Genomic DNA, 17,129 nt, shown 5'->3' on the forward strand with positions numbered 1-17,129 from the left:
ATTTACACGCCATCGCCCGGAACTTCAACGCGTGCCACCAAAGGGCGAGAATTAGCGAGTGTATCCGAGTGTCATGTTTCCATCGCTGCCGACGATAAAAATGTCTGACTATTGCAGGGTCATTTCTCACGGGGACTGAATGCCCGGGGTGTAACCTTTCCCACTAAAGAGAAAAGCCAGATGTTAGTGGGTTTTTGCTGCAGTGGAAAAGAGGCATGGACTGCATCAAACTCGAGGTGGTGGAGGGCAGGGAATGAGAGAACAAACATCAGTCTTGGTGCCAAATAGTGTACAAACATTATGCAAATCTGGGTTTATTTGCCAAAAGACTTCCATAAATACTTTCAATGGAAATATAGCTCACGTCTCGATGAACTTTGTGTCAACTATTATACAAGCACCAAATGTAGGACATTCAATGGCGGTACAATGACTAGTCAGTCCCACAGCTCTGCTCCTCCACCTTTCAGATCACACGACACCACAAGGATTCAGAGGTCTGGACTCTACGGCTGCTCTGCCGCGCACATTACTGACGCGGGGACGGATGCTCAGCGGGTTGAGGCACTGATAATGGGATACTATTGCGGTGGACATTACGTATGATGCGACAACAACGTACTGGTCGTTTCTGGTGTCGGGCACCGCTCTGTCCATCCGCAGCTTGTCGCTCTCCACCTGGTTGAACTTGTTCCTGGCGTACGGGTCCTGGCCCGGTCGCACCACCGTGGCCCCCACATACAGGTCCTGGTCGAAGTCCTGCCAGCGCACCTTCCCTGAATATACACACACACACACACACACACACACACACACACACACACACACACACACACACACACACACACACACACACACACACACACACACACACACACACACACACACACACACACACACACACACACACACAAAAACATGCTGACAAATGGCAGAATGTGGGATAAGTGACTAAACAGGGGCCTCCCCCCAATTATACTTGGATCAGGTTTCCTGTGGCTCTGCAGTTCGTTTCCAGTGAGGTTCCAGTAAAAGCCAACGTGTCATGGGCTGAAGATTCAGAAACACTGAGAATATCCCAGAGAATGGTAAAGGATCCGGGAGGCTTCGTGCGTGGGCGTTAGCCGGGCTGAAGCAAACGCGCGGCCCGTCCATGTGGAGCAGCCGCTGAGAAACAGTCAAATCCATGTTCCCTGGGTGTGCGGGAGGCTCTCACTAGCAGTTTTCAGGCACATTTCAAAAAGGGTATTTCCCCAATATGCGGTTACGTCAGGGCTATTCAGAAAACATTAAATGGTTCTTGTTATCCCATACACACCATGTAACACATGGACTAAAGTCATGGTGTTGTACGACATATTCAAATCGAGAAAATGTAGTTGCTCCGATCACACCGACTGAAAAATGCGCGCGCACACACACACACACATAGGGACACTCACTCTCACACACACACACACACACACACACACACACACACACACACACACACACACACACACACACACACACACACACACACACACACACACACACACACACACACACACACACACACACACACACACACACACACGATGCAGCTGCTATGCTAATGACCTGTGTTAAGCCTATGGAAATGTATGATAATTCTGTCTCCTAACGCGGCTGGATGAGAGGATGGTCATAGAAAATAAAAAAAGAAAGAGAGAGAGATAGACTGACAGGCAGACAGAAAAACAGAGAGAGAGAGAAACGGAGAGAAAGAGCGAGAGAGACTTGCTGTGTGCATGTAGTGTCTCAAAGCAGTGCATATGTCTGGCATGCTAATTAGCTGAAGCATGAAATGATCTGTCTGTGAAGAACAGTGCCATGAATACACTCGTGTGTGTGTGTGTGTGTGTGTGTGTGTGTGTGTGTGTGTGTGTGTGTGTGTGTGTGTGTTAGATGTCCTTGCTGATATCAAAGCTTAGTGGCAGTAATTAATGAATGTCTCAAATTAAAGTTTCAAATACTAACTTTTGTGTGTGTGTGTGTGTGTGTGTGTGTGTGTGTGTGTGTGTGTGTGTGGGGGGGGGGGGGGGGGGGGGGCAAAGTAAAAAAGAAAATTATAAAAGGTATAAACAGATGAACAAAGAATCATTGCAGCTTTGTCACCGTCTCGGCGGCTCCTACTTAAAAAGATCATTGTTCATTGCTTTCAAAGCCTCTTCTCCCCCATCTGTGAATGCCAAATCCTTTAAAAAAAAAAAAAAAAAAAAAAAAAAGGTAAATCCCCCAATCCCCTCTCTCTCTTTTTATTACTCATGTGTCTGATGTTTTGGAGTCCACCCAGGTTGTTGTTTTTTGAGCAGGAGTAAACATCAGGTATCTGGTGGATTTTCACCGCGAGGCCCATTATGACAAGGAACAGTGAACACACACACACACACACACACACACACACACACACACACACACACACACACACACACACACACACACACACACACACACACACACACACACACACACACACACACACACACACACACACACACACCTTAAATGATCCACTATCCTGGACACTCCCTCTCCAATCAGATGAACTTATGCAAATTATAACCACCCACCAATGAACTTTAACCGCCACAGTCATACACCAGTTATTAGACATTTTTTCCCCCACCTTTTAACTTAAATTAATTATTTTTTTCCCTAAATATAAAGATACCGAAACCGTACCGTTATGGTGGCCCCAAAACTGTGATACATACCGAACCGTGAGCGCACTGTACCGTTGCATCCCAAATAAACACACACACGCCTTTTACAATGAAGGGGGACATCGGTTCTTTCCTCCCCCAAAGCGCGCGCACGCACACCCGTGCGAGTGAGCGGGCGGTTTCTTTCCGATGGTAATGAGAAGTGGTGCATTCTGGGAGGTCTGGCTCGCACGCAGTAAGTCATATACTTCACTACCTGGCGGGAGAGTCTCCAGGCTGTGTGTCTTGTCGTCAGAGCTGTGAGCCTGGTTTCTGCTGGACGAGTCGTTGTTGCCCCATTCATCCTGAAAGAAAAACAAACACAAAAACCTTATGGACATTTGTCACACACTGATAAAGACATGAAGCTGATCTGGACCATGTCTAACGTCACAGCACCTGCTAGAAGACTGTCCTGTACTGAAGACTTTCCCAAATCCCAATCGTCAACATCGAATAGTCAGTCAGAATTTACAGCCTGATTTCTCTGAACTTCTGTTTCCAAAACCTTCATTAATTAATTATTAAACTTAATAAGTTATAGCTTCCAAAATATTTCCGTGATTCCCACAAGTGAAGCATTGTTTTGAAGGTCTGATTCAACACTCCTATTATGTGAAAGAAAACAGCCAAATTTCAGAATGTGACCCTCATGTATGCGGTGCAGTGGGTCACATGAATACCTCGATGCTATGTCTGCTGCACTATAACTCAAATGACTGAAAACAAAAAGAACAACTAAAAAAAGTTATATTAGTGAATTTATATTCAAAGTCACTTTTAAAAGTCATATACATGTCAAAGAAATCCCTTGGGTCTATATTGGAATGTCCGGTGTATTTAATAGATTGGATAATGTCATTTTGAATATTTCTATATACACTTCTATATTCTATATTGGTGAAGCATGTTTGACTACTGAGAACGATGTACTGAAAAATCCACAATGAAAGCTTTATATACATCTATGAGCACTATACTCCATTTTTCAATGTCACTTGGTTTTTGGTCACAATCCTCACAAGCAAGTTTAAACCTTGTGCCAAACCTTACCAGACACAACACCGCCATTTTTTCCCTGTCATGTTGTGAGAGAGGTTTGAGACCCTAGCCCCGCCCCAATTTCAAACATAAAAATGATGAAACCCCCCCCCAAAAAAATAAAATAAAATAAAATAAAAAGAACCTCATGTCAAATAGAGCCTGTGCGGTTTCATGAGCAATTTAAGGGACGCAATAAGCAACCCCTCTCAAATCGATATGGCAAGAAGACCTCACCACCACACTTAATGCCCCAAATGTGGAAATGGATGGCTTTTGGGAAAAGGAGATTAATTAATTTGTGGTCATGGATGACACTTTTACTTATGAGAGAATTATTACATTAAAATATAGAGACCCGCTCTACACCCTGATCCACTGCTCCTCAGTATTGCACTTATTTACTCACTCATACCATTATTTACCCCCCCCACAGGTAACATATATAATTGTATTTCATATTATATATGAATACATCCATCCATCCCTGATGAAATGATCAATGTCTAAATTCATAGTGATATTCATGTCATTCACCAATTCCCTTGAATTTAGAAAATCTCTCCAGCTCTGACGTGCATAGCAGCCAGACGCTGCATCACCAAACTACTGAATTATCTAGAAAGAGATGGTTGATCTGTGCTTTTGATACCAAAGTGACGTAGGGAGAAGCACGAGAGGGACAGGCAGAGCAGAGGAAAGCGGGTCGACGCGGAGCGATGGAGATAGCCGGAGCAGTTTATGACGTCTTACATAACCCCAGACCCCGGCTGTGCCCTCCTCCCTTTCTTCCTGCATCTTTCAGAATGAGTCGGTCACATCTTACACCACCCACCCCCCCGTCTTCTATCCTGCAGCGCCCGGCGACCGCACCCAAAACCTGTCAGCTGGGTTTTTCAGGAGGCATGCTGCACCACACGGCACAGCGACACAAACGGAGAGCGTGAGCTGAGAAATCCTGCCTTTGTTTGAAAGGGTTATGGTTTGAATGGTGTTAACATATAATATATCTTGCGCACACACGCACGAAAGTAAGTATATGAAAAAGTATATGAAATATAATTTTATATAATATTAATATTATGTTTTTATCATATAACTACAGTATGTTTTTATTAAATATGTTTATATATGTCATTCTATTTGTAGGAATGAAATAAAAAAAGAGTTGATTGTGAAAAAAGAATCATAAGCACAAAACTTATCTGTTGCCGAGAAAAAAATAAAATAAAAAATGCTTCATCCAGAGACAAGCCATGGAGAAATTTAGGGTTGACCCCTGAAAGTCTACGAGTCGACTCAGTGGGAAACCCGTCAGTCGACTGAGATTCTTCTGAGTTGAGCAGTCGGTGGACCCGGACACGGACGTTCCACCAAGTAAAACAACTAAAAACAGTGTGGGGGCGGGGCACGACTCGTAGACTCGTAAAAGATTATTTCTGCGCATAATGCATGGAGAGGGGGCGATCGAGGAGAGAGTCACAGAGAAAGGGTCCCCATTACGCACATGTTTCGTTCTATACGGAGAAATGATAACATAATACACACTGATCTGGCGCCCATCGCGGGCACCCCATTGCTGGCGCACGTGCCGTCGGAGAGGGAGACAGGTACCCAAAATGCCCACCCCGATCACTCCCTCTCCTCTCCTCGGGATGGCAGGCGCCTATCTTGTCTATAGGAAGAGCCGAGCTGGCCCGGGCTGCTCCCACTTAGGTGGTGTAAGAGGGAGCGGTAGCACCACCACCACCGGCAAATAGTCGAATATTGGCATGGAACAGCCGAATCCAATTCGACTGACAAAATTGTGAGCCCTGGAGAAATTAATGAAGAACATTCAGTCTTCTCTCCATATCAGGGGATCTACTGCTGGGAAAGGCTAATTAGACCATTTGGAGAAATAACTTCGACCTCCCTTGCTCTCGCCATCTGACGAAATTCACTCAAATGGTTGTGACGAGAAGAACTAATTTCTCAAATTTAATCATCTCAGGTCAATTTAGTCTCCCCACTTCCCTTTTCTTTTTTTTACCCCGCCAGACCTTTTTTCTTCCCTCTGTACTTTTTGGTCGTGCTGTAACATCCCAACCTTGATGTTTCTCTCTCTTTTTCCAGCTCCTATTAAGAATTCTTCCATTTTTCTCGTTTCATCCACCCAACCCTTCCCTTGTTTCCTGTCAGAGCTGCTTGATACCTTATGAATCATTCCTTGAGGACCGATCACAATAGCTCGAACTTGAAGCAATATTTAACACATACATTTCGTGAATAATAAAATCAAATGCTTTGGCCTGTGTGTCATCGGAATGTTGTCGGATAGTAAATTTCATTAGATGTGGTTTGGGATCAGATTTTTTTTGTTTCATGTTTGAGCCACCTAATAAGCCTCCTGGGTTTCTACTCCCAAAGGAGCTTGTTTATCGCAAAGCGTTCTTGTGTTGTTGCATCGGCAAGAATCCAGATACCGTACTGTTCCAAGATATGATTCATATTTTTTTCTTTCTTAATTCCTGCTTTTTACAACAATCTGATGAGAAAGACTACAGAGTACCTTTGGCACAGACTAAATCCCCCTTCCCACTTGCACTGAAAGCCCTAAATCCACTGGCAATGTTCCATATTGGCGTAATGTGGGGACAGAAGCCGATGTTACATAAAAGTAATTCGGTAAATTTCCACACTTGCGACCTAGTATAATTTCCGAGAAAACGCCAGTACGGCCCTAAATGGCCGCGTTGTGAAGGGAAGCAGCAACATTGCTGGGACAAGCACCTAACAGGGTCACGTCCGTCTGACGTCAGATGCTCTCACGTGGAGCGAGCGAGGCCCTGTCTCTGTCCAGGTCAGCATCCAACACTCTTTCCTAACCTTTAAATGCATCCAGTGCATGTTTGTGATTCAAGTAGGTGACGAAAAAACCAGAGATGGGACCGTCCCGATCCAATACAAGCAGCAAAAAAGCATCACATGTTTGAGTTCATTTGCCTGACTTGACTTTGCACATACTGCGGTGTGACTATTGCAGGTCGCGATGACGATGCTGAAACGATATATCGGGCGCAGATACTGACGTCATTCACTCATCGGATATCGGACCGACATGGCCGATCCACGGGCGGATCCACGTGCCGATCAAATTCCATTCCATGGCTGGCGCTGGACCATAAAACCCGCCATTTTATTTTGCTAATTTAATGGTCTGCCTCATGGAGAATTCAACTCAACAGGTAGTTAACCTGTAAAACGCGGGAATAGGGGACTGGCAACGTCACTGCACAGCAGCTATTCAGCTGTGCTGTAGGGCTGCAGGAACAAAATTATAATTTAGTTTGAATTTTTAAAAAAAATAAACAATTTGAATGCTGAAATTATAGATTCGATTGTGTATTTCCTTGTAAATAAATAATTGATTATAAATGTTTTGGCTAATTTAGCAAATCAATTCACAATAACATGTGAATTGATTGAACAGTAAAGTTCTGTAGAAGTTCATCGGGTTTGTTGCACAGTGAACACACAGAGAGAAATATTGAGTAACGCTGCCAAGTCGGCTTCAGCAGAGACGCACGACGCAGTCCTGTAGTGCAGAGGTTCCCGACCACCGGCCCGCGAACCGTGCCGGGCCCGCGGGGCATTTGCCACTGGGGCCGTGAGAACACGGGCCGGATTTTTTCAGGAGAGATCCATGATGTGCGCCGCAGCAGCAGGAAACAGAAAACAGGAGTTTCTCTGTGCTTTGTTTGGAGAAAAGAAGGCTCTGATCGGAGCTGCGGGGCCGTGCATAACCCCCCGCAGTACTAAATTTGAGCATAAAAACTTTGAATATATACTAATATTAAAAATAATAAAGCATACAAATTCAAAGGGGTTTATAGAAGAATATCTGCAGTCCTATACAACAGTAATAACATGAAAAAAAAACAACTCTGGAATTGGACTCCATACCGGCACACACACACACACACACACACACACACACACACACACACACACACACACACACACACACACACACACACACACACACACACACACACACACACACACACACACACACACACACACACACACACACACACACACACACACAACACTTTATTAGCAACACTATACTAATACTGGGTAGGGCCTCCCTTTGCTTTAAAACAGCCTCAATTCTTCTTGCCATGGATTCCACAAGATGTTGGAAACATTCCTTTGAGATTCTGGTCCATGTTAATATGATTGCATCACACCATTCCTGCAGATTTGTCAGCTGCACATTTATGCCGCAAATCTCCCGTTCTTACATCCCCAAGGTGTCCTGTTGGATTCAGATCCGGTGGCTGGGAAGGTACTGAAGTTTGAGAGGACTTTTGCTTTGTGACACGGTGCATTATCATGATGGAAGTAGACGTTAGAAGGTGGTAAATTGTTGCCATGAAGGGATGCACATTGTCAGTAACAATACTCAAACAGGATGTGGCATTCAAGCCATGATTGATTGGTATTAACAGGCCCAAAGTGTGCCAGGAAAAAAAATCCCCACACTATTACACCACCGCCTCAAGTCTGTTGGACTGTTGACACAAGGCAGGCTGGGTCCATGGATTCATACTTTTAGTGCATAGATTCATCAGACCAGGCTATGTTTTTCCCAGTCCTCAACTGTCCAGTTTTGGTGAGCACGTGCCCACTGCAGCCTCAGCTTTCTGTTCTTGGCTGACAGAAGTGGACCCCGACGTGGTCTTCTGCTGTTGTAGCCCATCCGCCTCACGCTCTGATGTGTTGTGCATTCGGAGAAGTTTTTCTGCTCACCACAATGGTACAGAGTGGTTATCTGAGGTACAGTTGCCTGTCTGTCAGCTCCAACCAGTCTGGCCATTCTCTGCTGACCTTTCATCAAAAAGGTGTTTCCGTTCACAGAACCGCCTCTCACTGGATATTTTAAGTTTTTCCCACCATTCTAAGTAAACCCTAGGGGCTGTTGTGTGAAAATCCCAGGAGATCAGCAGTTACAGAAATACTCAAACCAGCCCGTCTGGCACCAACAATCAGACCACGGTTGAAAACACTGACCTCACATTTATTTTCCATTCGGATGGTTGATGTGAACATTAATGGAAGCTGCTGACCCGTATCTGCATGATTTTATGCATTGCAATTCTGCCACACGATTGGTTGAATAGATAATAGCATGAATAAGTAGGTGTACAGGTGTTGCTAATAAAGTGCTCAGTGAGTGTATGTATCGGAATCGGAACAAAAAAAAAAAACAAAAAACAGCGGAATCGGTGCTTCTCTACAAAAAACATAACTGTTTTGAACAAATGGTTTTAGCTTGCACATGTTTCTAAAGCTCAGCTGGAGGGCCTCGAAGCGGTATATAGTGGTCTGGCTGAACATCTTGCCATAAAGGTTACCAAGGGCCATTGTCTCGCAAACTTATTGAATATTAGGAATGCACCGATCATGATTTTTCTTGGCAGACTCCAATCGCCGATTTTTTGCAAATGACAGTCTAAAATTTTTGTGCAGTATTTCAGTAGAAATGATTTATTTTTTATAAGAATGTCCCACATATATCATCATTGTGCACATAAGTGAATGAGCTTTGTCCATGCGGTGGGTGCGGGCTGCACCAGGTGACTTCTGCTGGACTCTACCTTGCACCATCTATCCAGCGTGATCATGCTACGTGTGAAAAGGCGCAAAAGGGAAATGTTCTGGAATGCAGCTGCATGTGTGAATAGTGAAACTCACTACTGCACTGATTGTGAAATTCTGGGCCAATGCCGATGTTTAAAATAACTATTTGGCCGACAGCCGATACTGATGTTTTCGAAGTTCCCCTGAACACAGCATCACTTCCTGCTTGCAGCACTGCAGAGCCGTGTCTGCGTCTTCTAAAATCGTCGATGGCGACGTTCTCTCAGATGGATATAAAAACAAAAACAAATAAATAAATAAAATGGGTCGCCAAATATACTTTGGCGGCCGTTAATATACCCTGGGCGGCCTGCCCAACTATATTTTCTATGTGTGGGAAACACTGGATAAAATCACCGGCCGCTGCCATCAGTGAATGATATTGTTGTTATGTCTTATTAGCCGATATGCCGATGACAGTCAACAAGGCGAATATCGGCCTATACCGAAAAACTATGCTATAAAATAGGAAACACCAGCAGCCTCTCTATTGTCACATGAAGGGTATGGGATGGAAACGGCTGGACGTCTGTCTGTGTGGCTCTTAGATGTCTACACATACAGTATATAGGTGCAATAAACTGTCGGCGCGCCATTAATATTACACATTTATCTGCAGACATTTTCTATGTTTGTGCAAGTGATTTCTAGTCCTGCCGAGGCTTTTATAGTCATTAAAATAATCCACAGTAATCTGATCACATTTCTATCCACTGATAGATTACCAGCACTAGCTGCCAAGAGTTCACCATCACACATCACACTGCGCACGCACACAGGCACACGCACGCAGGCACACACACAGGCACACACAGGCACACGCACACGCACACACAAGCATGTTCCCTGGTACACAAGCTAACGTAAACACGTAAGTTTATGCCTCCATTCACGGCACTGTCTACGCATTTCCTATTAATGCAAATCCACAACCCAAAAAACGCTTTACACCTCTATATATTGTACGCGAAGGTCAAACCCGTGGCCAAAAAAGCCTCAGCTACCATTAAGTAGTCAATACCATGCCATTTGCGCTTTAGGTTCGATACTCTACAGAGAATACTACATTAAAGATTCCAATCACTAGTGAACACAACAGGTCACCTAAAAATGGCTCTTCGAGGGGGCGGGGAAGTCATTTTTGTTTATGTTCGATAATAAATAAATAAAAGAGAATTATACACTTTAAAGGAATCCAGCTCAAAAGGGAGTGAGGGGTATTAGAGGGGTATTTAGTCATCTTCCACTTGATGAACATTAAGACACACACACACACACACACACACACACACACACACACACACACACACACACACACACACACACACACACACACACACACACACACACACACACACACACACACACACACACACACACACACACACACACCTATAAGCGTTCACATTTATAATATGAACATGCCTACAGTAGGAATTAAACCCCTCTGGCAGCATTAGTGGTGCACTCAGAGGGGAAATACAGATTTACAACCATCCATCAGCTATTTTTATAAATCCTATCAAACGACTGAATCTAGATTCATTAATATTGTAAGAACCACTCAAAGCGATGAATAAACATATCTATAGCTCCAGCTGATCAGGTTGTCTAACTGAAGTTAAAATCCATTTTCCTAGAGAGAACAAATCACACACACACACACACACACACACACACACACACACGCACGCACGCACGCACGAGAATCCTGAAGAGGTAACACCATCAGGCGGAGGTCCAGGACCATGCCCCCACGCCACCACTGGTCCCATCGGCTCCAAACTTTGCATGGATGCTGTGGGGGACCTGGGCCACCACCACACGGCCGATCAGATTTTCATTTCACAATCAAACTGATGTTCTGCTAATCATTAAGCATTAGTGCCGGTGGATCTTGAAAAGGAGCGTAACTTGTTTCCACTGTGAGTGGTGGGAGAGAGCTCAGGAGAAAACCACAGATTTGTCTTTATTGTTCTATGTGTCTCCTGGAAATGAGAGTAGATATGAGATAAATAGTGACGTTTAAGGTCTGGTTCAGGAAACAAAGTGAAAAATAAGCAAACTTTTAAACTTCTATACTAGGGCTGCATGATACTGGAAAAAACTGACATTGAAATACTTTTTTTTTTCCTGTGTGTGAGAGAGAGAGATATATATATATATAATGTGGTGAAAAAATTCACAAATTTTCACCAAATTGATTTGATTTGAATAGTTCTATTTGGAAAGAACAAATCCTTCTAGAATGATTGGGGTGATTTTATAGGGGAGTGCATCTGCATAGAAAATTAAAATAATATCTTTATTCTTGACACATTGTCAACTGTCACAGGAAGGTTTTTTCCCCTCATTTATAAAAATGACTCATTCTTATAAGGAATGATCAACAATAACAATTACAAATAATGGAAAAACATTAGTAAAAAAAAAAAAGACATTTAAATTTAGTAAAGCTAAGCCATCTTTAGAGTGTTAGCGACGGTCAGCCGTGGTTCATCACACCCCTGTGATACTGTTTCTATCACTATGTCGCAAATCAGCAGTACAACTGCTTTACGGCAATATTTTACGTCACAGTGCTTTAGTGAAAGCGATGTAAACAGACATCGAGGAATGTGGCGCTTCGGGAAACTACTCATTGGATGGATTTTTCCATTTGCCCGTCCGCTACCACGCCAGAGCGACCTATGGCGTGCGAGTCGGGAGCGTGACCGAAATATGCAAAAGTTAGGAACCGATAAGCAGAATCCAAATACACGTGTCCAACTTGGAATTCCAACTTGGAACCGGTCCTTGATACCCAACTCCAACAAGAACCCTTAAATCGGAGCTAATGATGTTTTATCAGACAGACTTTTAGTCATGGAAAATATGAACCGTGCGTGTTTTCCCTTTTGTGTCGAGCAGCAAAAAAGTTGTAGCATCACATGTTTGAGTTCATTTGCCTGCCTTGACTTTGCACATCCTGCGGTGTGACGATTGCATGTCGCGATGACGATGCTGAAACGATATATCGCGCAGCCCTGTTAGATATACCAAACACACTAAAGGACTTAATCAGACGCGTTAAATGACTTAAAACCCGATGCTTTAATCTCCCAGTCGGCCGTGTGAAGTGACCTAACACCTCGTGTGTAATCCCCTGCTTCACTGACCGTACAAGGCACTTTAATGTGCGAGCCAGGATGAGCAGAGCTGATGCCACGCCCACCTGAGCAACAGAAGACAAATCAACGCTTCTTGCCGCCACACCTCAACTGCAAGGCAACAGATCAAAAGAAAGCGCCGCAGAGTCGGAACAACGGCTCCATTTAGTCAGATCAACCGTGAACAAGAAGGAAGACATTGTGACACGATCATATGAGTTCCGGAATATTTGAGGGGAGGGAGGTCATTCGGAAACTGGAGATTTGGCCTGAAATCAAAGTTATCGTACGGTGGAGTTCAACAAACCTCAGCTGGATTCTTTAATATTCATTCGATTTAACATGAGATATATGTACTATTGCATTATACTTGTACTTTAGTCAGCCGTACAAGTGCTACTCCCCGTTGACTTCTGTCTACATCTATTTTCTTAAAACGTCAACGGTTCTGTCAACTTCTGCTGCTGCCACTGACTGAATTCCCCCCCGGGATTAATAAAACGCGTCACCTCACTTTATCTTAGATTTTGAATAAGTGTGTGTTGAATAAGTAGTGTAATATTTCCCGAGATCATAGCGATACCAGATCCTTCCACATCTTCCAGCCCGGCACGTGTTGTCGTTGTAAGGAACATAAGCCCCCCCCCACCCCCACCCCTCCCCTCCCCCTCTTCATCATCTCCATCGCTCTGTTGCATTTTTAGGCCTTTGACTCATCACTTTAAGTGTCTGTTCTTGTTCTGCAGGTTGGGGCTCTGCTCTTCCTCGTCGCGCTCTCCTCCGCCCCATTCAATCACAGGTGGAGCAGCAACCACCATAGCTGCTCCATGACCGCACAAGCAAAAGACTGTTTCTCTCTATGAAATTGTCAGTGTGTGTGTGTGTGCGTGCGTGCGTGCATGTGCGTGCGCCCCTTTGTGGGCACTGAGAGACATTTGTAAAGGTCAGGATAAAATAAGACTTGACTATAACTCAAAGAAGTTCACATTTTTAAAGACACTGACAGACGAGCCAAATAGAAAAGTTAGATAAAATAAATGTCAATTTTAAACAGAAGTTAACCGTGAGAGCACTTGTGCAGCCGACTAGGTTAAAACTTGTCAGTCCAATATGGGCAGATGGTGAGTACACTGAGGTAAAGTACAGGTATATAGTACATAGTAAATGGTGAATGGTAACAGTAGGATTGCTTGTTCATTTAAAATTTTTAATGTTTTTGTCTGTGATTCTTGGATGGAATAAGATGGCAGGATCACCACTGTGGCATTCAGCCCAATAATTATAAAACAAAATTCATCCAGCCCCAACATAGGGCTTAAGTCATCATTTTTGTTTAAACTCTTTTTGCAGTATTTCTCATTTATTTATTTTTTTCCAAAGAACAATGGGCTATTTGCCAAAGTACACAGTAGCAGTGACAACTTCGCCAGCAAGAGTGGAAATAGACAGCGCTGCACTGGACGGCTGCCTCACGTCCTTCATAAATGTCTCCTTGTTCCATCGAAGGTTTTATGGCGTGCTGCACAAATGAATGAATTTATTTTTATTCGCGAGCCTTTCTCCCCTATGCCCCACCCCGCCTTCCTTCTGAGCGACTATCCACATCGGGGAAAACACGTACATTAAGGCGAAGGGACAAGGGTCAGGGGTTCAAAAGGTTCGGTTTTTACGGAGTTTGCACAGATTTGTGTAATGGAGCCTCTTTCTTTCAGACTAATTCACTCGAAACTGAATGGTTGAAGTGAACGATTAACAGAGAATAAGGTCATGTAGCGGTCGGGGTGGTGCGGGCAGTTCTGATTCGTAGTAGGAAGACAGTGGGGACGACAGAGATATAAAATGACAGAAACGCACATTCACAAAACATACAAAGACTCTGCACTTACAGTACAATTACCCTCTCTGGGATTGCGCGATTCGTTTTCCGTTCTCTTCTGCCTACAGATGGATTTCATCTCGCATGAAAAGCTGCAGCTCAGAGCCCGTCTCAATGGGATAATCACCTGGCTTTGATGAAAACTCAAAGCACAGAATATGGCATTTGGGGAACACGCATCCAAAACCGGGTAACAATGCGAAAGAGATTTCGCAATGACCTCAATGGGCTTTTTGTGACCTCGAAGGCATGAAATCAGACTGGCTTTTTGAAAGTTGATGAATTTCCTTGAGGACACCGAGCCTCTGTTAGGGTTGAGATGTTATGCTGTGACTTTTGAGGATTTATAACAAGAAAAAAGAAATAAATAAATAAATAAAATTGGCCGCTTTCCCCAATCTGTGTTGTGGGGTACTGTATGTCAACAAATACATTCCAGGTTGAAAACCACTGACGACCGGTGGAGGACGACTTCAAGGAGTTTGTTGGAGAAGACAAATGATGTGAACCTCTTTTAGGATCAACAACCCATATTTTCTTCCACACAAAATATGCCCCGTTTGTTAGGCATGTCCAGCGTGTGACGCACGCTGACCACTAATCTTCGGGACGGGCGAAGCACGCTGCGAGGACACCGGTTCATCGGTTCCTTCGGGTCCGACGGGCAAAACGTCGAAACGCGGCGTTTGTTTACTCCACGAAAAGGGCGACTCGCGCGGTCTTATCGGGCCGGCCTTTCACTCCGATTCTCCATTCGAGACGTCTCAGACAAGAAGAGCGGCGGCGGGTCCGCAACTCCTGAATGATCCCGGTGTGATGTTTTTCCAAAACAACCTCAAAGATGACGTCTGCGCGGCAGGCACCGGAGTGAACAGATAAAAGGACCTTTTTGTTTCCTTGCCCCCCAGCTTTGTGGTCATTCTGTGACCCTGGGCCGTCCGGTGATACTCAACGACCCCCCCATCTCGGTGCCCGAAAGCCGCTTTAAACCCTCCAGCAGCTGTCCGGTCCGCCTCCAGGCCTAATGAGGGAGGATATGGCGACCAAGACAATGTGTCCTGGGGTGGAAAGAAGGGTAGAAGAGGGGTCGTAACAACGCTGCCTACAGGGAACGCGTTGGAAAATGGTGGCTGAGGAGAAACAATAAAAGAGATACGGAGAAAGAGAGTGAGGGGAGAGAAGATTAAAGAGGAAGTACGCAAATAGAAAGTCGGGTTCTGGGAGAGAAGAATGAGGGTGGCGGGCTTATTGATCTCCGGCGACAGTTAACCTTGGTGCAGAATCACAGTGGCGGTGAGTAAAAGCTTGTGCTCCCTGGAGCCCCCCCACCATATCACTGAATGGTTCCTGCCGGGTGTCAAAAGATTCCCACTGAGAGGGCTTTTGGGTGTGCGGCCGAGTCACGCAGCTTCGCGTAGACGGGAAGACAAATTTATTTATTTATTTATTTTTAAAATGGCCTAAATCCTTGCTTGCTTCTTTGGAGAGCCAACATTAGTTTGTAGCCAAAGGCACAAAATAAGCACATGGGGTCTGATTCAGTGATAGCACAAGCGAGGTCCTTGAGTCACAGAGAAACCTTCTGGAAACGAGGAAAGGAAAATAAGCGGAGGAAGACTTTTCCCCGGTTCTGTTATTTTAGGATCCGTCTCGGGGGATAGAGTCAAGAAAAAGAAGCTTTGACTCTTGTGTTTATGTGGTTGTTATACAGCGGTTGAGAAGAACACCGTTCTATAAACAAACTGTCCGGGCTGCAGAGAAGAACAGTCAGGATGTTTAGCAACAGGTTTAGCTTTTCGACTCGGGTCTCTCACACCCGGAGCCACACCAGCAGCGACACACCGGCGTCACGTTGTTTTACGCCTCGGCTAAGTTTTTTTCCGGGCACGAATCGTGAACTGGAGTGTAGATTCCTGTAGAGGTCCATTCAAAAGATGTATTTAGTGAAAATATTGAATTACCAAGCCCGGTATGCATCAACCACATCTATAAAATCGCCGATGGGCGGTCCTAACGTGGCTTACTTTTCCCCACCACAACCGATTAAGCTTCACTTATATAAAAGAAAATATTATCATTCCAGCAGGAAAACAAATATCACACCCAGGAATGGGCTTTAGATCTGAGTTGAGACCTGGGAGGTTGTTCTGGATTCCCCGTTATATTTCAGTTGTGTTTTGCGTCATTTCAGTCGGGCAGCTGGCCGGGCAGCTCAGGCGATCTCGGGGTCCTAGTGCCCGTCAATTTCAGCAAATGGGAAACATAAACAACGAAAGCTAATCTCTCGAACTAATCCAACGACATTCATAAAACAAACAGCCACCAAATGCGAATGAAATGAAAAGCAAAGGGTTGAAAACGTAGGCGAGGATTCACTTGAACCCGTTGAACGTTGGCACGTTCCACAATATTTCGTTTCAGAGACAAAGTCTGGAGGGCGCTGCTTCCGGTAGCGCGTGGTCGACGGAACGAAGACGGAGCCACCTTTAAATCGACAAAATGACGTGGCGCTTCCGGGGCCGATTTTGCGGTGGTGGCGGTGATGTATCAGATCTGGTGTGGCCCAGGGGGGACTGGAGGACGGAGACGCTAGTCACACCAGTCTTAAAAAAAATATTTGCTTTGTGTGAGTCCTCCTACAATATCTACCAT

General features: G+C 44.6%; 1 protein-coding gene across 1 annotated transcript in view; it reads right to left on the bottom strand.

Moving 5' to 3' along the window:
- The window catches only part of galnt2 (UDP-N-acetyl-alpha-D-galactosamine:polypeptide N-acetylgalactosaminyltransferase 2), a 41,343-nt gene that overhangs the window by 9,319 nt on the left and 14,895 nt on the right, over nt 1-17,129 (bottom strand). Inside the window, exons 2-3 of the mRNA XM_079997910.1 lie at nt 2,941-3,028; nt 623-776 (exon numbers count right to left, since the gene is read on the bottom strand). Of these exons, the coding sequence (XP_079854036.1) occupies nt 623-776; nt 2,941-3,028 (242 nt within the window). The remainder of the gene's footprint in view (nt 1-622; nt 777-2,940; nt 3,029-17,129) is intronic.

The sequence above is a fragment of the Zeus faber genome, assembly GCF_960531495.2.
Source record: "Zeus faber genome assembly, chromosome: 3".
NCBI classification, from domain to species: domain Eukaryota; kingdom Metazoa; phylum Chordata; class Actinopteri; order Zeiformes; family Zeidae; genus Zeus; species Zeus faber.